This window comes from Molothrus aeneus, chromosome Z (assembly GCF_037042795.1).
Source record: "Molothrus aeneus isolate 106 chromosome Z, BPBGC_Maene_1.0, whole genome shotgun sequence".
Lineage (NCBI taxonomy): Eukaryota > Metazoa > Chordata > Aves > Passeriformes > Icteridae > Molothrus > Molothrus aeneus.
Window position 1 is genome coordinate 1,898,242 of NC_089680.1, and position 23,894 is coordinate 1,922,135.

Below are 23,894 nucleotides of genomic sequence, written 5' to 3' on the forward strand. Positions count from 1 at the left end.
AAAATGAGGCAGCTAGCAATGTCTTGGAAAGAAACTTTGCACAGGGAAGCTGTGGATATCCCATCCATGGAAGTGTCCAAGGCTAGGCTGGATGGAGCTTGGAGCAACCTGGGGTAGTGGAAGGTGTCCCTGCTCATGGCAGCAGGGTTAGAATGAGATGGGCTTTAAAGTCCTCAATGATTCTATGATGTGACCAGGTGGGGGTGTGCAATGAACCCAAAAAACCAACAAATTTTGTTAGGCTCATTAGGATTTTCCCTCCAGCTGCTTTGTCACTGCACAACCATGGCCCTGAACTTTCCCCACTACCTCATCCATGCCATCCTGCAGCAGAGCTGCACTAAGACTCTGACTTTGGTCTTGGAGATGCTCGGCCAAGCTGGCAGGGAGGGAATGGGAAGGCAAATGTTATATTCCCATTCACCTCACACCCCAAGAATCTGAGGATTAATGTATCCATTGTAGAGTTGAATTTCCCTAGTGGTTAGCTCTAATTTTCCGCAGCTGCACAGACATTAGTACAGCAATAATACTCCTAATAGCAGTGATGGCTGAGACCGTCAGACAGAAAAGATCACTTGTTTTTGGGAAAAAAATAGATACCACAAATATATCACCCTAGATGAATCTGTTATTAAAAATTGCTTTCTGAGCCTCCCTAAATATCCTAATAATTTAAAAACAAAAACCACTGAGGTATTTGGACTAAGGACCTCATTTTCCTGGAAATGACAAAAACAACATTTTCTCTGAAAATAATTAAGTGCAGGTAGCTCATTGGAACAACTGACCAAGGTTGATACATTAACTTGGATACATAATTTTTCTTCCAAGCCTGCCCCAGGTTGAATTCCCCACCTTCTTTAAGAGGGACACATGTAGGTTCTTGGAGAAATTTACATTGTCAATATTGTTTTACTGCTGATACACCTGCAGGAACCCTGGTTTTTGGCAGATTCGGTTTCAGGTGGGCTCTGGCTTTCATAATTAACTCATTCCTGCACTGTCTCTGTATTTCTGCAGGATCTCTGCCCCTCCTGCCACCTCTAGTATTCTTCCTCTTTCCACTTAAATTTTTTTCAGGAGCTCCTTGTTAATCCATGCAGGCTTGTGGCCACCCTTATGTGACTTCCTGGTCTCCAGGACAGATCATTCCTGAGGCTGGAGGAGGTGGTCCTTGAAAATCAACCAGCTACAGATGTAAGCTCCATCTGTTGTCTCCTGTACAAAGACAGAGCTTTTGCAGTCTAAGGGGATAGGAAGCAGAGAAACAGCCTCATACATTCAGTTCACTTATATGTGGATTTGTGAGGGAAGTGCTTGTAATAATGCATGTGGGTGTTTGCTGAGCGTCTTTCCTCTTGGCTATAAAGCTTTGAATAATCACTTCTAAGTGTAGTGACAGAAGTGGAAAGGCTTGTAAAGGTGGAGAAGTGTGTCTGCTGCCAAGTGAAAATGAGCATATAGAGGTCAATGGTGCAAGAGCGACAAGAGGCTGGACATGTTTCCATGTAGGTCAGTCCAGTCTAGCTTGTCTTTTGTTGAGACTGGCCTTCCCTCATGCACAGCAGTTGATGACCTGAGCTCCCTTGCCCATGGCAATGGCACCATTTCCCTCCATTCCCGTGAGGAATGGCTTGTTGTGATGGAGTACACAGTCTGAGTCCCTCCTTGCCAGGTGAATCACCCTCTCCCAGAGAAACCCCCTTTCCCCAGGAAGTGTTTTCTCTCTGGCCCTTGCAGGTGGGGCACGATGGCGCTACCCCTGAGAGCTGCTGGATGATGGAAGAGCTCACCATCGTCGTGCCCACCAAAGGCGTCATGTACAACTTTGTCTGCAAGTGCTGGCTAGCCAGAGACAAAGGGGACGGGCTCACTTCACGGATCCTCAACATCCTGGATGCAGAATGTGTTAACATTGGCATCAAGGTAGGCACCAGGCTCCCTTTGTGCCTTTAGCTGCTGCAGGGAGCTCTGCTGGCATAGCTCATGTGTCAGCAGCTCTCAAGCTTTGACTTCTTCAAGTGGCTTGAGCCTTCCCTTCACTTTCCTTCCCTATGTTATTTTATCAGCAAAATCTTTAGGCTTGGCTTAGGATCACGACTGTTTAGGGCCCTGTTTAGTGAGGCTGGCTGGAGGCAGCCATGGCATAGTGGGAGGGCAGAGCAGGTGGGGCCCAGTTCAGCAGCCTGTCCTCATCTTGTCACCCACTGGGTCACCTGGTACCCCCAGAGTGGGAGCAGCTGCAAGGTGAAGGATTACTTGTAACTCATCAGATTAGAGCAGTGGAAATATCCTAATGTTTTGATCCCTCCATGATGTGGCTACATACCAAATTTTCTAACAGGAGATAGGGAAATTAATAATTACTGGAAGTTGTTGAAACATGAAAACATTTGTATGCCTGATTTTTGGTGAGAATAACTAACTAAAGTTGAATCAATGATGAACAAAACTCTCTTTTTTCATTCAAATATATGAATTTTGAAGTAATATCTGCTATGCCATATTTCAGACAAGTACAAATTGGAAAGCTGAGCTATGCTGATTTTGGATGTACGATTTGTAGCAGAAATAACACTCTGGATGAATGTGACTATAACACTGTGTTTAAATACCTGTGTGGCAATTTAAAATCTCCACAGATGTGCTTCTATTTACAGTCAGGTTACACTTTCATACTACATTATTTTTTCTTTATGCTGCTCTTGATCCCCAAGCTAAAGATATTCTCCTGAAATCTTTCTTGTTCCCCAGACATGCAAAAAATTGATAACTTTTTTAGCATTTGTGAAGGATTCACCAAATCAATGCAGATTTCTGTGGTGGAATTGACCTAAGAGGGTGTTAAAACCTTCCTCAGACTTAATACAAAGGTTAAAACCAATCTCATAAAAATGCCCCATCTGTTGTTTAACCTCCTGGATGAGGTTTCCAAGCCCCTATTGCTAAGCTGACGGCTTTCCCATAGATTGAAGTGGATCTTAATGAAGACTTATGTTCAGTCTTCCTTTAACAGCACAATCCTGAATATTTATTTTCACAAACACACCAAAAATAGACACATCTAGCAACAATTTTTTCCCTGTGATGTTGGGCCAGAAACTTGATGGGAGACTTGAAGGAAATCTGGGGAGATGCTTGGGACATGAAAACAGAAGTGAGCATTTGACTTTCTGATCAGTCTCCTAGCTGAGGGAATTTGGGACTGTTCCCTCATTAATAGCTGTAGTTAGAAACTGAGTCTTACAGGCATTTTAGTGTTCAAAGACAACTGATATGTTTAGCATCATTGGGAAGATTATTACTTTTCTATTTTTTTTCCTGCTTGGCTTTTGTACAGCTGTACGTACCCATTTCAACTTAATTTTCTCCTTGGCTTGATATTCCCTCTTTCTGCTTTAAATTGAATATTTGCTTTCCCATAGTTGGAGAAATTACTCAATGTCCACCACAGCCATTAGAAGCCTTCAATGCAGTGGTAAAAGAGGTTTTCTCCTTCCTGTAAAAAAATAGGATGCATTGCTAAGATTTAAAATACGTGTGGATGAATATGTGATCAACAGGTTACTCAGGTTCAAACAAATGTGAAAAATATTTTTTATATCATGTTATTCCTATGCACTGTTTATTTATGTGGCAGCAAAAATTCAGGTGAATAAAACTAGGCTAGCAGGGCACTATTTAAAATATGTTTCTGTGAGCTGTTTCTTGATATTCCTCCACCTCTTAAAGAAGCCTTGGTACCATAGCTATGATCTTGGAAGCATCTAAGTGGTCTAGAAGTCTTAAAACCCCTGATGGCCACTGGGATTTGCACATTTTTTGACATATTTGTTCAGAGTCTTATTGTTCCCCTGTCAGGAGAAAAGAACAAAATTAGGCTAGTAAGGTGAAAACTATAAAAAACATCTTTTCACAAACTGGCATGCCTTCAGTGCACACAAGATCTGGGAGGACTCTGCAGCTGATGCAGTAGTGAGTGTCCCCCTGGCGAGCAGGACAGCTGAATTTTTGTACCACAAAGAGTGTTCTGATGTATAAACCTCCAAACTATTAGTGATATTGGAATAAACGTTTCCCAGATAAACACTGAACTTGGGGGAAACATTTTGCAGCCAAAAAAAAGAAACAGTTGTTCTTCTGGGAGACTCTTTTTTAAAATTAGCAAGAATTTGGTGCAGAGCACAGCTGGAGTGCTGGAGGTGACCAGGCAGAGACACTGGTAGCAGAGGGTTGGAGACCTAGCTATTTATGTGATGGTTGTGACTCCTCTGAAGAAGCAGCTTAAGAGATCCTCATCACTGTGTTGCAACAGGACAAGGGATAACAGGTTTAAACTGAGGGAAGGTTCACTTGGATTAGATAAAAGGAAAAAATTTTTTACACTGAGGGCGATGAGGCCCTGGCCCAGGTGCCCAGAGAAGCTGTGGCTGCCCCTGGATCCCTGAAAGTGTCCCAGCCCAGGCTGGGCAGGGCTTGGATCAGCCTGGGATAGTGGAAGGTGTCCCTGCCCATAGCAGGGATAGAACAGGATGAGCTTTAAAATCTCCCTTTCAACCCAATCCATCCAGTGATTCTGTAATTCAGATGTTGTCACAATAAATGTGTCTCTTTAGAGGCTGAGAAAATCTGTAGAAAAGGTCATAGATTGAAAGTCCTGTAGTAAGTTTTGATGCCTAACTTTGCCTTTGAAAACAATGGTGTGGAGTAGAACCAAGAAGCTGTGTTGGAACATTTACTGTCAATGAGGTAGATCTCCAGGAAAGCCTGATACCCTCTGAAGGCTGACCTAGAACACAGACTGGACAGAGCTTAAGAGTAAAGTAGGGATTTATTGGGAGGCCTCAATGGATACACTTTGGGGAGTACAAGAGCTACACCCAAGATGAACCAAAATTGTCACAAAATGCACGACCAGTCATAGGGACTCTCACTTTTGTAAGTCCTGGTCCATTTGCACATTGGAGTTAATTGTCCAATTACAGCTTTAGGCTATGAAGTCCCATCCTTCTTGTTTTTATCTCTTCAATCCACCACTGTTTGTGCTCTTGGGCCTGAGATTTGGGTCATTTGTCCTTGGTCCCCAGCTGGGGCAGGAATTGTTTTGTCTCCCTGCTCTGTGCAGAGAGCTCACCATCCCCTAATACAAAGCTCAGACCCACACACTAAAGCAGCACAGAATCTGAAAAATATGAAAACTAAAACCTGAGGCATCAGCCCTGTTTAGCTTGGGTTAAGGACAGCTGTTTAAATTTCTGATTGCTTCCAACCCTCACCAGATCCTCTACGAAGTCACGGTTGTGACCGGAGACATCGAAGGCGGCGGCACCGATGCCAATATTTTCATGACTGTCTTCGGATCCAATGGGAACACTGAGGAGCTGCTGCTGGAAAAAAACGGGGACAGGTACAGTAGCTGTCATTTTTGTGGGTTAGAAGTGGAGTGATGGCAGATTTTAGTGTCGAGTCAAGAAGCACTCAGAGCTTTGATCATGCTGCCGCTGAAACACATTTACTCCCATTGACATTATAGATTCAGACCTGGGCCCCTTGTAAGTATTTCTGTCAGATTTTTACAAGGCAAAGGAAAAGAGAGCACTGTATAGCCAGGGAAAACACCCTTTGTTATTTGTGCAAGTTTGTTTAACCTGTTCCTCAGTGGCTTTAGAGATAAGCATCTTGAACAAAAGTATGAAGTCCTGCATTGTCCCCAGGAAGAACTGCGAACATTGCCCAGGATTGCACTGGGAAATGGATGGGTGGTGGCAGAAAATGCTGCACTGAATGCCCTAATTTTACTAAAAATGACAAACCTCATGTTTTCTTCATCAGAAACAGCTAACAAACACTATAACCCTAGCCTGATGCCAGCACTTCCATAAGCCAAAAAACCCACACATGCCGCCACTCATCCACTTCCCAATGTTTTTTTGTTCCCTCCTAGCACCTTCCCTAGTACAGAAAGCTTTGGCATGCTCAAGAATGAACCATCTTTTAGTGGCATCATGCTTAAATTTAATTAATTGACTAGCTCTGATCTTATTCAGCAAGGCATCTACAGAGCATCAAAGGGTGGGAGCTTTTGGCCACACGGTTTGAGCTCAGCTCGCTGAGGGAATGCTGGATAACTGAGAGGATAAGGTGCACCTTGCACAGAGGTGTTTGCTCAGGGAATGTTTCACTTGAAGCCGTTGTAGCAGAGTGGGTGTCTGGACAAACATAGCTAAGATTGAGAGCTTCCTGTGTCTAGTTAGTAACAAGCACGAGCCTTGTCTGTTGTGAAAAAAATGCAGCAAAGGTGCTGTTAACTAAAATATCTGTGAGAAACACAGCTGAGTCATGCAGAAAACCACAGCTCTTGGGGCTTGCTGCTCCCCATCACAGAGGAACATCCAACATGTGGGGCAATGCCCCTGGCTTACCAGCAAGTGTGGCCTTCAGTGGCACCCCTCTTACCAGACCCTGAGCAAGCCCAAACTGGCCTGTCTTCCACTCATTTAATCCTAACACTCAGTCCTGGTAGGCAGGAAAATGGACCACTGATGTTTGGAGTCAGAAATGAAGCAGATTTCACATCTGGGTGTGTCAACCAAAAAATCTCTAAAGGGGATCAAGGCATCTCCAGCCCCTCAGGAGCATGGCTGTAGGTTTGCTGCATCTGGGGCAAGCCATACCCTAAACTTTGTGGCCTCTAAAAACACATCCCATTTGCCTACACGGGTGGGATGGGCAATCTCTGATATAAGAGTATGAAAATACAATGCAGGAGAATAGAAAAGTCTCTGTGTTATTAGTTGCCTGGGTTATCATCTGACAGTAGAGGAGCTGTGAAAGATGTTGAAAAGTCACTGGGGCTGTGTAAAGAAAAGGAAGTGTAAGGCACAACTCTTATTATGTTAATATCCCCAGGATGCTGTGCTATTCTGCTGGCACATCTCTGCTAGCTGGAGGTGCTCTGTATCACACCTCCAGCTGTACAGAGCTCTTGTCATCTCATTAGCACCCTCTGCAGAGGACATTCATGTCCCCAAATTCACATCCTGCCTGCTTCCGCACCACTGCCACCAGTCTTCATCCAGCTGTTAACAGCACAGGCTCTCCTGGCTCTTTTCCACGTGGAAATCTCTCCAGCCCTTGCACCAGCAGAGCAGGGGATGGGTGAGAGCTGCTGCAACCCAATGGTAAAAGGCTCTTCATCTTTATTGGGGCCATCCAGTGCCAATTCACTCACAGCAGCTTAGTGTCTTACCAGGAGCCGTCTGTCTAACCTGCCACAGATTTAAGGCAATTTTCGCTACATTACACTTATTGCCAAGACCCCTGGGCAATGGAAATATTTATAAGGGCAGGCATAGCTAGGAAACCTTAATGAAACCCTGTAGATAAATGGTTCAGTGTCCTGAAAAGGGAATAGCAGCAGTCAGCTTGTCTGGCTACTTCTTCCCTTCTCAATTTTTTTTTTCAGGTTTATGTTCATCTTCATATAAATTAGGAATAGCAAAGAGCTTCTGGGTCACCCATTTTGTCACTTTGGCAATCACTTCCTTCTAGTACTTCCCTCTTGGAAGAAGCAGATGAGTATCAGTGTTACAAACTTCAAACAAGGCATTTGCTGAAGATAAAGAATGTTTTATTTTGCTAGCAGACATTTTAGCTTAGAGCTGCTCATCCTGGAAAGCCTCAGAGTGAGAGATTTCTATGAAGCTTTGTAGATAATAGTGATTGTAATAAAAACTGATCATAGGATCACAGGACAATTCAGACTGGAAGGGTCACACCTTTTTGTTAAATAGATGTGGAAATCAATCCAGTCCAGGGACAAAAGTACATTCTATTTCTCACAGTGAGACAGGCTGCCTCAGTATCCGGTACCACAGAAAGACAAATAAGAAGAAAAAGGAGTTTTTCAAAGAGCAAACATAACCCTTAATAACTAGAAATGGACTGGGACCAAAATGCCCTGTCCAAATGCTTCTGGGAGTGCAGAGGAAGCAATGCCTGGATGAAAACTGAGAGGCTCGAGCCAACCCCTATTGCTAACATCTGCAGCTATGCATGCTCAGATAATGGTGTGAGTATAATCACATTCATCCTGCAGGGGGTAATCTGAACAGAGGTTGGTAAAGAAAATTGGGGTTTTTTCTCCACATTCTGGCACTGCACTGCGAGGCTGTGTGCATTGCCAGGAATGAGATATCATCATTATGGATTGTTTCTGTTTTGGCAGTGCCCACAGTTTGCAGGGCTCTTCCCAAACCCCTCAGCACACTCAGGAAATCCCCCCACAAGGAGAAGTTTGCATGAAGGAGAAACCTCAACAGCAGAGTGGTCACCACGTGCTTGGTAGACCTCCTGGATTTGGCTGCCATTCTCCTTAGAAAGGATTTGATTTCCAACTCCAAGACCACAGCAGGTCCCCAGGTATTTGAGGGAGCAAACAGAAAGATACACTTGTTTAGAACAGAGTAATATTGAGCCTGAGGCAGCACATCCACTGAAGCAAGGCTTTCCATCAACACCAGTGATGCCAGGAGGGAGGGAAGGTGCAGTCCTAGCCAATGTAATCTTCTTTGGGAAGCACATGTTAGCTGTTTTTTGCCTTCTCCTGCTTCCTGCTGATTGTTATGGATGAGCAGCTCCTGCACGTCCCTGTGCCTGTACACAGCAGCCACGCACTGGAGACGGTCTTTCACGCAAGCTTACACAAACCCACCCTGGTTCTTACCAGAGGCAGAGACAGTTTGCAAATCCAAATCCCCCAATTCCATCAGGTTGGCTTTGTCTCCACTCTAACACAATTTGCCTGTGCTTACTAAACTTGGGCATCAGGCTCCAATCCCAGTGCCACATTCAGCTGAGCTGCAGCAACTGCCTCTCTCCACAAAACACAAAGTTTTGTGCTGAGCCTCAGGGGGAAGGGGATGAGGCAAAATTATTTTGCCTTCTAGCTGGAACTGGCCAAGGACAGGCAAGTGGGCAGCTGCCAGGAGGGAGGCGATGTTCAGAAGCCTGACTGTGAGCTGCTATTGTTCCTGCCACAAACAGAACAGTAATGTATGCTACAGGCTGCCTGGAGCAGCTCCAGGTGGGCTGTGTTTTCCAGGGAAGGAGGAATCCCTGTCAAATCTGCACTGAGGTGTCTTGCCAACAGCAGAGTAGCTGGTGATTGCAGCACAGGAAAGCTCAAGTCCGATAAAGAACACTCATAAACTTTTGATTTGAGGTTGTTGGCACGGCCAGGGCTGCAGCATGGGATAGAGATGCTGTGAGAGGCTGTAAAGCAGCAGGAAAACCTCCTTGGTCTTGCAATCCCTGCAGGTTTGAGCGGGGCCAGGAGGACAGTTTCATCATGGAGATCGCCGACATCGCGCCCCTCAGGAAGATGAGGATCCGGACGGACGGGAAGGGGACGCGCCCGCACTGGTTCATGGAAAGGGTAACGCTCTTGGCATCACAGGTCTCTCACAGCCTGCCTGTCCTGGAGCCTCTCAACCCCTGGCAAAGAGGAGAAAGGCACTGAGGGACTCATTTTCATTAATTTTCTACATTTTTTTTCTCTTTGGTGTCTCACGGTTTTTCTGCCGGTTTTTCCCGGCAGGAATTGAGTCACAAAAGAAGAGAGCAGAGGGAAAAGCTGTGCTTTGGAGCTTTTTTTGTGGTGGAATCATCATGTCTGGAAGTGTTCAAAAGGCTTGTGGGTGTAGCATGTTTGTGGGCTATGGTTTTACAATGATCACTGTGGTGCTGGGTTAATGGGTGGATGTGATCATACTGGACACTTTTCCAACATAAATTATTCTATAGTTTCACCACAGATTCTGCTCACTCTCCTCTGCACGAGCCTTGGTTTGTACTCTTGTACTCCTGTAATATTTTCTGGTCCCTGGATTGTGCCCTTGGCCCCTGCAGATCTCTGCCATGTGGGAATCTGAATCCTTTGGAGTGTGGATGTTTGTCTGCCAGACAGAGACACCCTGGGCTGGGTGGGACATTTCCAAATCCATCCATTCTGCTGGATCATCCCATTTTTCTTCTTTCCTTCTCCTCTAGCACATACATTTATTTCTTTTCTTGTCCATACAAATGAGGTGTCTTTTTTATCTTGCATTTTGAATGCAGCATGCAAACTGATGGTACTTTCTCCCTGATGTTCTACCTTGCACAAAAGTACAGTGCTTGCCTTTATCTTTGCTGTCAAACCATCAGCTCTTTGTAAGGGTCACCTCTGTCTGGGCAGTCAGAAGTAGTTTGCTTGTTGTGGGTCCCTATAATTGTATTTCTGAGACAGAGGGGGAATGATGTGCTGATTGCAGACCATCAGATGTCATTAATGGAGAAACACATCTCTGCCATTTTCCTTACCATGCTTTTCCTGGAGTCAACATCCTGCTGGGTTTCTATATCTTGACCTTTTCATGAGAACAGTTTAAGACCTAGTAGCTTAACCATGGTCAGAGGGAACACTGCATGATTTTTTAATTGGGTCCTTTTTTCCATTTTTGACTAATTTACTCCAGTCTTTTTCACATAGATAATGTGTTTCTAAACACTGACCCTACATAGCCACCAGTTTTCAGTGAAGTGATGGACTTCATTGTCAGAAGAATTTCCATGCTGCAGTGCCATTTTTATTTCAATATTTTCACTTCTAAATTTTTTCTCAGCAGTTGGGGAAGGAGAGGAACTGAAAGAGGAGGAATTAAGGCTGGACATTAGGAATAAATTATTTACTGTGAGGGTGGCGAAATACTGGCACAGGTTGCCCAGGGAGATTGTGGCTGCCCTATCCCTAGAATTGTCCAAGGCCAGGTTGAACAGAGCTTGGAGCACCCTGGGATAGTGGAGGATGTCCCTGCCCATGGCAGAGGGTGGGGCTGGATGAGTTTTAGAGTCCCTACCAACCCTTAACATTCCATGATTTTCTGATGATGCTTCTGCAGCTCCTCCACGGATTAGGCCTCCAGCATATATCTTTAGAACTTATGCCACAGATGCAGAGTTTTTCTCTCTGTGCCTAAGGAATAACTCAATCTGTTGTCTGATTTGATTCAGATGTCTTGGTCAAACTCCCTTAGTAATTTCTCACATGCTTTCCCCCGAGTTTTATAAATCTTATACATATAAAATGAAATTAGATCAAGCTTATTCATCCAGAGACATTCCAGGTCTTGCAGTCATGAATCAGCAGCAGCACAAAGGCAAGGCATGGATGCATCTTTAGGTGTGCCTCCCCACCTTCCTGTTGCCTTGTCTGTCCAGGCATTCCAAGCCCTCATCCTGCTGGACTTTCCTACCAAAAGCAAAGATTTCCCATGGAATTGGGCTCAGAGGACTCTCATTTGTACGCATCCAGTAGACATACAGCCACCTTCCAGCTCTACAGAAGCCACAGGTGGACCATGCAACAAGAACAGGTCTTGAGACAGACTTAACAGAGGGCTTGTAAAAATGAGGAAGAGCAATTTTTTACATGGGCAGATAGTGACGGAACAAGGGGCAAGGGCTTTACACTAAAAGAGGAGAGATTTAGGTTAGACATTAGAAAGAAACTCTTGGCTGTGGGGGTATTGAGGCCCCGGCACAGGGTGCCCAGAGCAGCTGTGGCTGCCCCTGGATCCCTGGCAGTGCCCAAGGCCAGGCTGGATGGGGCTTGGAGCAACCTGGGACAGTGGAAGGTGTCCTGCCCGTGGCAAGGAGTTGAACTGGAAAATCCTTAAGGTTGCTTCCAACCCAAACCATCTTTTATAATTATATGATTTTATAAGCTTATGGAAATGATGCCTATAGTTCCTTTTTTTTTTTTTTTTAGATAAACACATCACAGAGGATTTTTTAACTCCAGTGTTACGTAGATAATGGTATTTATTGGTTTTCTTTCCCACCTTCCCTGCAAAGGTAAACACAGCATTTGCATTCCCAGGCAGAGGGTGGCTTACAGAAGCGTTCTGGAAGAGGGGAGGAAGGATTTTTGTTCTCTGATTTGTATTCCAGCCTTAAAAACTTACGTAGCCTGGTGTGACATGAAAACTGATCGGAGCCCATTTCCATTTCTGTCAAAAGTGCATATTAAGACTGCATAATGAAATACTTGTGGGGGTAGTGCTAAACTCTCAGACAGATGGTTCACAGTTAGTGCTAACTAGCACAGTGAAATGAGAAGCTAGATTAAGCCATCAACCCCGTAATTAACCATTTGTTGCTCCATTTATCTACACTATATTCTCAGTTTTCTTGTTCTATTAAACTAACAATAAATGATCTTTTTAATTCTCTTTGGTCTTTTGGTAAACTGTTGCTAGCTATAATTTATACTGCTTTTAGTTTAGCAGATATAGAAATGAATAAATACCAATTAAAATGCATGAATTATCAATGATTCTGTACACAGCCAAAAGATTCAATTTACAAGCAGGCAAGTAGTCATAATTTTTTTTCTGCCTATATAAAATGCACTAAAATTTCATTCAGAATCTCAGCAAAGTAATGAACCTGGTGCTGCAAATTCAAACTTGCTACAAGTAACAATATGTTTTAAATGCTAGTACCTAGACCTCTACAGGGAACAAAATTTGATTAGTGATGTTTTGCAACAAAATGAACATTATTGATCATTACTATGCCCAAACAGGCATCGTGAATGTTCTCCAAAGCTGAGCAATGCTTCCTGATCAAACCACTGCTGGAGGGACACAGAGTGGGGATTTTTTCCACTGATGTGATGCTGAATCGCATGTTCTTCCACACCAAGCTGCCATGACACTGCTCTGTGTTTCTGAAAAACCAGGGAACAAAATCATAGAATCACAGAATGGTTTGGGTTGGAGGGGACAATAAAGTTCATCCCATTCCACCCCCTGCCATGGGCAGGACACCTTCCACTGTCCCAGGCTGCTCCAAGCCCTGTCCAGCCTGGCCTGGAACACTGCAGGGATCCAGGGGCAGCCACAGCTGCTCTGGGCACCCTGGGCCAGGGCCTCCCCACCATCAGCATTAAAAAATTTTCAATCTAATTAGGAAACTTATCTAAATGCATACTTTGGAAAACTCTTCCTGGGATAGCTGCTTTCTCAGTCCCTGTGATGATTTCACCTGCTGCCCAGTGTCTTAGCTTTGAAGTTGAAAATCTAGAAACGAGTAAGGATGAAAGCTCAGTGAAATAGCAGGAATTATGAGACTGTTGAATTCTGCAGAGTTGCTTCCCTCAGAATTTTAATGTTACTTTGTGCTGTCAAAGCCAGACAGATAAGAAGCTGCCTTAATGAAGCACTAATTGCATTGCATTCAAACGTCACAAATAATCCTGCATGTGGGACTCGGTCTTTATTCAGTCCTTTCTCCTTTGTATAAAGGAGATTAGGAGAATTTGAGAGTTATTATTGAGAATTGAGAATTATATAGCTGAAGCTGACTTTTATTCTTTGCAAAAGAGAGAAGTCTTTTTGTTTTACAGTCAGAAGTTCCTAGGTTTAAGTGAAGAATAATGACATGCAACAGAAGCATGAAATCCTGTGTTTGAGCCTTTGAAGGTGAATTCCAGGAGCTGTGTATTTTGGTGTCAGCAGAGTGGGAGACTCTGTGGAGCATGTTTTACATGGCATCTGGAAAAAAGCTGGGTAGGAGTAAATCAAATAATCGGACATGTCAAACCTTTCCATTGCCAGAGACAGTGGGCAATTAATTTCAAATTGTTGGTTTAATGTTCCTGTCAACTACTGTATTTGCTCAGCTACAAAGCAAATTATCAATGTGTTATTCATACACGCTTCTGCCACTTTCTTTCCATGGCTTATTGGTGTTCTACAGCCCAGTTAAGCTCCTTGCATAATGAGCAAGGAAGTTTGAGCTGAAAAGCACACTGGATGCCCACAGCACGTTCTAGGTATCCTAAAAAATAGCTTGGGTGCAGTGCAAAGTAGTGGTCTCATTGCCAAGCAGGAGCTAGTTTTACTGAGAGGAACAGGCAGAAATCAAATATAGTCTCAGCTCAGCTCACTGAGATGACTTGGTTGACCCTCATGATTGAAACCAAAATCCTGCATCATCCTCTGTGTGTGGAACACCCACAAACATCTCCCTGCAGGATGGGATTCATCTTCTGCTATTTTAGTCACTGAAAAAGGCTACATTCAGCTTTCATCCCTTCCAACAAACTGCTCAGGGCCCCTGTGTAGTCACGAGACAGGCAGACCTGAGAGAGGGGGCAATGCCTCAAGAATTCCTTACCTGCCCCCAGTTTAGGTGGGATCTGGGGCTTCCCTGGGGATACCCAGATCCTACCACACGATGTGCTTGGGCTGGATCACCAGCATTTAGTGGGTCCATGCTGGGTAAGTGAGAGGCAACGTCCCCACATTGTGACACAGAGGTCAGCCTGCCCCTGCCGCTGCTTCTGTGTCCCTTGCTGTGACCACAGAATCAGAGTTTGGGTTGGAAACTACATTTAAAAATCCTCTCATTCCACCCCCTGCCATGGGCAGGGACACCTTAGACTGTCCCAGGTTGCTCCAAGCCCCATCCAGCCTGGCCTGGGACACTGCCAGGGATCCAGGGGCAGCCACAGCTGCTCTGGGCACCCTGGGCCAGGGCCTGCCCACCCTCCCAGCCAGCAATTCCTAATTGCCAAGAGCCCAAAATCTGTGCCTGCCCTCTGGCAGTGGGAGCCATTGCCTGGGTGCTGTCCCTGCAGGCCTTGTCCCCAGTCCCTGGGCAGCTCTGCTGGAGCCCCTGGAGGCCCTGGCAGGGGCTCTGAGGTGTCCCTGGAGCTTCTCTTGTGCAGCTCAACAGCCCCAGCTGTGCCAGGCTGGCTCCAGAGCAGAGGGGCTCCAGCCCTGGCAGCAGCTCCGTGGCCTCCTCTGCACTGGCTGCAGCAGCTCCAGCTCCTTGTGCTGCTGGAGCCAGGGCTGGGGCAGCTCTGCAGGTGGGCTCTCACCTGAGCCCAGGGACACAGGGGCAGGATCCCCTCCTCTGCTGGGGGATCAGCTCAGGACAGAGTTGGATTTCTGGGCTGACATCCCTTGGGCAAAAAGCACTTATAAAATTAATTTCTTTCCCCTGTCCGCTCCTCCCGTATCAGCAGCCCCGAACAGGATACCAGGGCAGGTCTCTGTTTCTGTCCTCACAGTAAGATGCACACAGATGCAATCACACATCCTGGGTGAGGGGCTGAGGATGGGAAAATCTGGCATTTTGCTCCAGCAGCTTTAGTAGCCAGACTTTTTTTCTCAGACAGCATCTGGAGTGCTCAGCATGGGCTGGGTATCTGTGAGAGGCCTGACCTCTGTGTCTCTGAGTGCTCTCCAGCTGACAACTCTAATCTGCTTCTATCCCCACTGCTTCCCTGACAATTCCCTGAAAGATCTGCTCAGGACATTTTGCTATAACAGTGTCACTGTCATTCCCAAGCAGGGCAGGGGTATTGCTGGCTGAACCTCTGCCAGCATGGAGTTTATGCCCTGTGGTGGGGGGAAAATAGACCACAGATTTTCATAACTACGGAAAATAGATTTTCAGTCAATCTGACATTGCTCACAGTTCAATTTTTCAAAGAAAACTTTCTGGGTTGGACTCCTAAGAGGATGCCGGCATCATTCACACATCCTTGAGAGAGGACACTTGTGTGCCCCAGCAGAAAGGCCACCCGCTGGGCTGGGGGAGACCTGGTTTCTGCTTGGTTCAAAGCAAGGGTCTGATTCAATCTCTCTTGACTCACAGAACAGTTTTTTTGACCACGAAGTAATAGTGTCACTGGCTATGAATAAGCAGCTTTTTAGAAAAGTGGGACATCTTCTACAGCCAAAAATGTCCTGTGCCCCTGGGACAGGGGGTGAAGGTGCTGTGTTACAGATCCCTCTTTAGCATCAGGCAGACTGAAAACCCCAGATGAGTGTCCTACCCACAGAACCATTCAATGCACAAACAGCATGGCTTGCTGATCATCTTCAGTGTAGCTACTGCCCTTTTTAAAACAACTTTTTTATAACCTGGAGCAGTAGTCTTCTTTTGAATTGCTGAAGACTCCAGCAAGGCTTGGTTGGGGTCAGTAGAAGGCCATGGACTGGGACACCTGGAGTTTGAAGACAGAATCTGAGCACATTTTATCTCAAGATAAGTTTTACTGATGTTTTTTTCCTTAGGCTGATATATGAGACACAGTGGAAGGGCACTGAGGTGGTCACGGGGCTACAGGAAGCACGTGGCACACTAGGAAAGGCTGAGGAAAATGGAGTTTTTAAGCCATGACGAGAAAAGGCTGAGGGGGAATCTAGTCACAGTCTTCTGCTGCCTGAAAGGAGATTTCAGAAACCACTGATCCACACTCTCCTCAGAGGTAGACAGCAAAAAGTCATGAGGCAATGGACATGAGCTGCACTGAGGAAAACCCTGGCCAGATACAAAGAATAAAATCTTCCCAATGAGAGTGGTGAACCCTGGATGAGGACTGAGAGTGCCTGGGGAATCTGCACCCTTGGAGATTTTCACAGCTCAGCTGGACAGGGCTTTGCGCGGCATGCAGCCACGCTTGGAGCAGGGGTGGAGCTGTGCACCTCCAGGCATCCTTTTTAATGTGACATCTCCCACCACTCCTGGTTCACTCCTCCCTAATGCTGTGCCACACTTCCCTGGCACTTCTGGGTTCACGTTTCCATGGCCTTTGCAGAGGCAGTGTTTTCTGATGCTCTGCTACACACAGGTACAGCCTCTGTTGCTGTTAGACGGTGACACAAATGGCAATTTACACAACTGTCCCCTGCCTTCTCTTCAGCTCCCCCAGTTTAGTCAGAGCTTACTGCTAGGTTTTTGCTCCAGGCAGGTGTAATGCTTTCCTCCCACTTGACTGATGCTCCACTGAGCCCACACACAACAAGAGACATAAAGGTGGGTATTTTATTAGGCATTTGTTGGAATAACTTGTTGAGCTGCTCTGAATTCATTCCCATTCTGTTCTTATCACCACAGCATCTGAGCTGCTTCCACGACACGTTAGATAGTGTGACTAATATCTGTTGCATACTGTTTGTTCTGTCACCTTTTCCCAGAGGGAGAAGTGTGTGAAATATTAAGTTTTTGCTGGCCTAATTTTATCTTGTGCCTTGTTTTAACTTGTTTGGGCTTGCGTCTCTCTACAATGAATTCTGCTTGTTCACGCAAGGGAGACAGGCAAAAGAAAGATGCTGAGTGTTTCAAGGAGAGATAGTGAAGTTTTTAATAACTCTGTTCCTTCTTTGGAGTGAATTCCATGCTGGCTCACAGGAGAGGTCTGACCTCTTAGAGATGGGCTTTGTCCATTTGGTCAGAGGTCCAAATTTCTCCCTTTGCTTTGCCACGTGGTTGAAAAAGCATTACAATACTGTGAAGATCATTTCTCAGGACAAACCAACACAGCAAATGTCGTCCATAGGAGAGAGCTCCATTTATCCCAGAAGTGTGGGCTTTGGAGCTATGGCCAAGCTCTTCCCATGTCCTACCACATCATGCACTTTATGAGTTTAACATTTGCCCTCATTCAAATGATACGTTTTTCCCCCCCATTTTGACTCTTCACAGATCACCCTGAAGAACCTTACTAACCAAGAAGTGGCCACATTTACCTATGGGGATTGGCTGTCCAAGCTGAAAAATGCCACAGGAAGCCTGGAGTGTGAGATGCCAGCTGTCATAAACGACGAGCAGATGATGGAGGACACCACATACACTCTTCAGGTTAAAACCAGTGACATTGGAGGTTGGTCCTTGCTGGATATTTTATTAATTTTCTACTGTGAAGTTTGTTTTTGAACAACGAAAAAAAACCTCCATCTGCTTCATTTGAAATTACATTTGAAAAAACATAGTTTAGCCGGAATACAACCATTTTGGCTGGCTGTTCACTGGGGCAGTGTCTAAGAGACTCATTCTCATCTGAGCTCTGGGAATAACATATTTAGACACAAGGCCCAGGTCTGACTGCTCTTTGATTCCTCTGAAGACACCCTAACAGAAACTATTACCAGACCAAGCTGCAGAGGTCAGCAGCCACATTTTTCTTTTTTGGTCAGGTCCATAAATGTAGGGTCAGAGCTGGTGTGCATCAGGTTTTCAGTCAGCACTGTCTGCCTTGCCTAAAGCAGGCAGCAATAATTCACCCACCTTTCCAAAGTGTTTTGAGACCATTTATCTCAGGCTGTGAAAAAAAAAAAAAAACATTCCTAAATGCACACCAGACAGAAGAGATGGAACAGAATATACAGAAAGAGCTTCCAGAGCCAAGAAATGGGGTTTCAATGTAATTTCCTGGGATCACTGCCTCTTTTCATGGGAAATTTTGTCAGGCTGCTGGATGAAATCTGCTGCCACATACAAACTGAATAGTGCCAAGATGGGGCAAGCCAGACATTGTCTTGTTTCAAAGGTGTCTTCCTCAAGTGAGATTCTGTCACACCAGTGCACATAACCAACTGCTGACCTCTAAAGATCTTTTCTTTATCCCTTTGTTGCTTCTTTTTTTTATTATTTTTTTCCTTCCCCCTGGTTTTATCAGCGGTAATTTATGCAGCTTCTAAAGTTTGATCCAAGAATATCAAAATTTCTCTGGCAGAGCATCTTCGTGCCACCTCACCACTTCTTATCTATCTTCTCTGCCGGTTGCTTGTCTGAAAAACGTGTAGTGAAATACAAAAAACAAAAGAGAGAGAGAGAGAGAGAGAAAGATTTGTTTATGTATCTGGGCATCCATCTAATATAATGGTAGATCTTTCTGTGACCTTTTTTGTGAAAACCAGCCCTCACTCACAAAGGTGATGGAAATAGAAGTGAGGAGAGAACAGAAAATGACAGCAGCAGCAGACAGATCTGCCCTTCCCATTGAATGAAGGATGACAGGTATTAATGAAGAAACATTTTATTTCATTATGAACAGCGACAACCAGTAGGAAAGAGCAGATTACAGAGTGGTTTGAGAGAGTCTGTTTGTGATTAGATCACACAGCTCACTGACACAATGCTGAACTTCATCCAGCTTATCTAAAGCAGGTGCAAGTCATGAACCATCTCCCCCTTTTGATCATTATGTATTCCACAATTACTCCTGGTTGGACCAATTCAGGAAGAAAGACATTTTATCCTTGGTGATGTTTAAACATGTTATATCATCTCCTGCCACACTGGCACTGTTGAGGAGCAGCAATTCTGCACAAGGGCTGGAATCAAATGTGCTTATTTCTAGCTATGAAGTTTTTCTTTGCAGTGGATTTCAACTTTCCAGCTCATAAGAGTCACTGAAACAGAAAAAAAAAAAAAAACAAAAAAAAAAAAAAAAAACACAAAAAAAAAAAAAAACAAAAAAAAAAAAAACCACAGGCAAAATAATTTCACCTATTTGCCACTCTCTGAAAAATTGTATTTCTGGTTTTAGTTCCTCCTAGTCTAGACTGTCTCAGGTCAATTCTTCTGGGAGAGAAGTCATAGAAGTCATCATCAGTGGTCTGGGTAACTCTCCTGAGGGTCTCTTACTTTTGAGTTTTTCTTCATCAGATTCAGGCAGAGATTTCATTATTACATTAGGTTAGATGGCTAAAGTTAGGGAAAATTAATCCCACAAAGAAGATTCTGGATCAAACTAGAAAGCATAAGCTATTTCCTCTCCACCACACAAACATGCTTAACAGCAGCATTGTTTTACATTTTCCTCAAGGAAACCTTTAAGTTACATTTTGTCTTTCACAAAGTCACTCTGCTCCAGTGAAAATTTAACCTACAGAGTTTGCAGCAGGGAACAGCTCTGCTCCTGAAAGGCTCAAATCACCTTTTTTCCACCACCAGCAGTACCTCAGATGACTCTCAGGCTGCACAGCGATAAGAGGAGGTTGTTAGGGCATACACCTACCAAGGCAGATGGGTAATCTTTGGTTAAAACCAGGGTCTTGATCTCAGATGTAAAGCACAATCTGATTTTCTTCAAGGCAGGACCCACAGACATAGATGCAATAGGGGCAGACCACCTGATGGCTCTTTCTGAGGCACAAAAATGTCCTTTGGCTGGTTAATTTTTACTTTCTCTATGCAGGCATTGTATATATGCTAATGCAATAAAGATGGAGAGTGAATAAATACTGCTTTCTCATTTTCCAAGCATTAATGCAACAGAAGGTTCTTATCTCTGCTGTTATAAGATTAATTAGGATGTTGTCAACTCAGTTCCAACCTACAAATTAAATAATTTAGGACAGTTGGTGTCAGCTGATAGTGCCTTATATAAGTTTTTTTCATGTAAAAAGAAAGACATTCTTTGGCCTCAGAAGGCTGTGACTCAAGCCCAGAGTTTGTTTAAAAATGAAGCATCTGCTCATATAATCATAAGGAATCGTATAATCGTAGAGATTTCTGTTTAGAGGGTCCTCTAGAGGTTATGTCACCCATTTTCCTCCTCAAAGGAGTGTTGCCAGCTAAGACTGCCCAGCCAAACACTGGACAACTCCAGGAACAGTGATGATGCCACCACCTCCTCATGCATCTGCACCCAGACCTGCACCATATTCCTAAGAAACTTGTTTCTCCCTCATTCCCAGCCTGAGCCTCCCCAGCAACCTCAGTGGCTTTGGTTTTTTGGGGAATGATGTGACGCAGTGCATGGCCCTGGCACCATGACTCCTGTGCCTGCAATGGGGCCCTTGTGCTCTGCCCCAGCTCCCCCCAGGGCTTCTCCTCTCATCGGTGTGTCCCAGCTCTTGTTCCTCTTAGTATCCACCCTCCAAGCTCTTCTCAGTGTCTTGACACAACCCAGGAATTCAAACTCAGTGCTTTGAATTGCACTGAGCTCTGGAAACCTCCTGCTAGCTCGGATCCAATCAGAACATGAAGGGTACTGCTGCAAACTTTGGGACATCTTCAGCTTCCCAGCATGTGCAAGGTTCATTCCAACCCACACAGAGGAGTTTGCATTTCTCCTTGCCGGATTCCGTGGGATTTCTTCTTTCCCAGCCCTCAAGTTTCTCAAGGTCCATCTGGGCTGGAATTCTGACCTTCAGCATGTCACTCGCTCACACAAATCCACCCTTGGCTGGAAACCCGCTGAGGAAACACTCTGCCACTGTTTAGGGTGTTGATGATGAAGTCCAGCTCAGTTCTGCAGACCCCAGAATCAATCCATGAGCCATTGCACTCATCACCAGTTAGGGCTGGTGCAACCACAGTACCTCCATCTCTTCATTTGTCAGGTTTTTTACAGTTCCTAAATGTGGCTGGCAGTTTCCTGGAACTGGCAGCAACAACAACAACAAAAAAATATCGGTGACCCAAATAAGTGAAATGTACATTGATTTAACGTTTCTGTTTTTTACTTTCCCATCTCCTGCTAATTGCTTGTGAGGGAAATGTCGCAGCATGAGACCTTCATAAGCTTCTTCCTGCAGGGACGGTTTTGCTAAGAAACAGTTTGTTCTGTGCCTTTTGAGACCTGGCATTAATTAGGAGCCTGCTCCTTGCAAGGAAAGGGACTTCAGTTTGCTTTGTTCCTCACCTCAGCAAGCTTTGGGGTCATAAAAAGTACTGCCAGATGAACTGCCTGGATCCCTGATGCTTTCTCCTCCTACTTAAACCCTTCCCAGGGAACTGTTGAAAATTAGCCCCAATTTAACATGGGCAGCTTCTCGCATGGACACATGCTGCTTTGCCTTTCCTCTATAGGACTCTTTTCCTCCTCTTTTTCTTCTAGCAATTTTTTTTTCCCCAGTCCTTCCATAAGAACAGTCATGATTTCTTCCTAACTTCTGTATTCAATAATCATGTGGAAATGGGACCTTTCTCCAGAAGTTTACAGTCCCCCTAACTCTGTCTCTGCATTGTGTTTGAATGGACCTGTGGGAAATACTGCCTATGTGGCTCAAAGTGGATTTGTGATACTCCTGTGCAAGAAAGGGCCTGGCAGGAGGTTAGACTTTCAAAGCTGGGCTATCCAAACGAGGGCAGCAGATGCTGAGTTTCTTTGTAAGGCAGATTTGAGCTTGATGATCTGGTTTTCCACGATGGTTTTGACACAGCAATGGCTGTCTGCCCATGTGTAATCCTATTTCTCTCTGTGAATCTGCTTTTATATTACAGTGTCAAAATTAAAATGCAATCGTTTTGGTGGAACTATAAATAGTGCCAGATGAAAATGTAACACTTGCAGCTAAAATGTAAGGTTACTGCAGGTGGTTTGGTCTGGAACTTCCCAAAGTCAGGAAAACAGCATGGCTGTTTTCTTTGGCAAACTACGGACAGTAGAGGACAAATGACGCTCAATATCAAGTAATAAAGATCATCTTGGAAATTTTTTAATTTCCTAGCATATACACAAGAAGAAGGTGGAAAGTGGTAGGGCAAACTGTTGCATGAGAAACTGGGACTTTTTCCATTGATTGCTGCATGGTCAATACTTTGAGAAAGAGCAATATAGAAGGAAGATCTGTTGGGTGTTGAGAGAAGTGGGCCATGAGATGCCACAGTGGCTTGGTTGATGATCTGTACATAGCTCTGAAATCCCTGTACCATCAAACACAGCAAGAGCAGGAGGAGACAGACCCCAGCTGAAGGATCCTGAGTACCACAATTGCTTGGAGAAGGTTGTGGGACTGCAGGAGGGAATGACTGAATGCTGAAAAGGAATACTGCTTCTGTGGGAAGCCCAGGACACCACTTTGTGGCTACAAAAGTTATAAAGTATGTTCTTTAACACTCCTCAGTAGATTGGTGGATTGTGCTGGATAAGTCACTTTACTTCCCCAGCTGCTTTGGAATAATGTGAGTTACTACCCTGACATCCCCTGCAGAGTGCTGTGACGGGCACTCCTCCATCAGGAACAGAAATTTCTGCTTCCCAGTGCACTGCCACCACCACAGTCACAGCACCTCAATAGCCAGGGCAAAGCATCCAGCTGTATTTGTGGGATGGACTGGAAGAGCTGATTGTCCTCCCTGCACAAATCCTGCACAAATCCACTGAAATGTCTTGGCGGTGCCCAGAGAAACATGAGCACCCCTGCAGCCTCTTCCAGCCTGCCTTTGCTGCCTCTCCATGCAGCTGGGGGCCGGGAGTCAGCCCAGGGTGGCGGGGAAACCCATGGCATTTTTCTCTGCTCTCTCCTTCCAGGAGCAGGCACCGACGCCAACGTGTCCTTGATCCTCTTTGGGGAGTATGGGGACAGTGGCACCCTGCCTCTGAAGGAGTCCAACAAGTCCAACAAGTTCGAGAGGAACCAGATGGATGAATTCAGCTTCTCTGAAATGCTGAGCCTGGGAGACCTCTGCAAAGTGAGGATCTGGCATGACAACAAAGGTCAGGGCAGCGATGGGGCGGTGGGAGAGCTCGGGCTGTTGTCACTTGAGGGAACACGCAGACACAGGGCAGGCTGAAGGCAGAGTCCCTAGCTCTGCTTCAGGCTGGGAAAATTACCTGGGTAATTTTACCCAGATATTGATTTTTAACTTTAATTTTTACCAGGATTTTACCCAGATCCAGGGAGCTGGTGTCCCAGCTCCCCTGTCTGGACACACCCCTTCAGGGTGCCCCTCTCCCTGGCTGCTGCTGCAGCAGGTCCCCAGCTTCACTCTGAGCTTACAGCCACCTCTGCAGCACTGAGGATGCCTCCCCCAGAGAAAAGCCACCCAGCCTGCTGTCCCAACACACTGAGTCCACCCTCACCTCTCACACAGGGCCAGCATGGTGCTCCCAGAGCACTTTAATGTTCTCAGCCTGACACTGACACGCGGGGAAATGCAGCCTGGCATAACACAGCGAGCCTCAGAAGAAAGAAATGAAGATCTGTATCTGGCTTTATTAAGATCATTGCATCAGCCAGTGAGCATGCAGCGTGCTGCTCAGAGAGGTTCTGACACTTCCCTGCTGCTGGACACCCTGACTGGTGTCACAAACTGCA

At 45.2% G+C, this 23,894-nt stretch overlaps 1 protein-coding gene across 1 annotated transcript in view; it reads left to right on the forward strand.

The window, feature by feature from the left end:
• Positions 1–23,894, forward strand: part of LOXHD1 (lipoxygenase homology PLAT domains 1) — a 79,404-nt gene that overhangs the window by 38,143 nt on the left and 17,367 nt on the right. Inside the window, exons 17-21 of the mRNA XM_066569354.1 lie at positions 1,744–1,929; positions 5,283–5,410; positions 9,322–9,439; positions 17,548–17,725; positions 23,108–23,293. Of these exons, the coding sequence (XP_066425451.1) occupies positions 1,744–1,929; positions 5,283–5,410; positions 9,322–9,439; positions 17,548–17,725; positions 23,108–23,293 (796 nt within the window). The remainder of the gene's footprint in view (positions 1–1,743; positions 1,930–5,282; positions 5,411–9,321; positions 9,440–17,547; positions 17,726–23,107; positions 23,294–23,894) is intronic.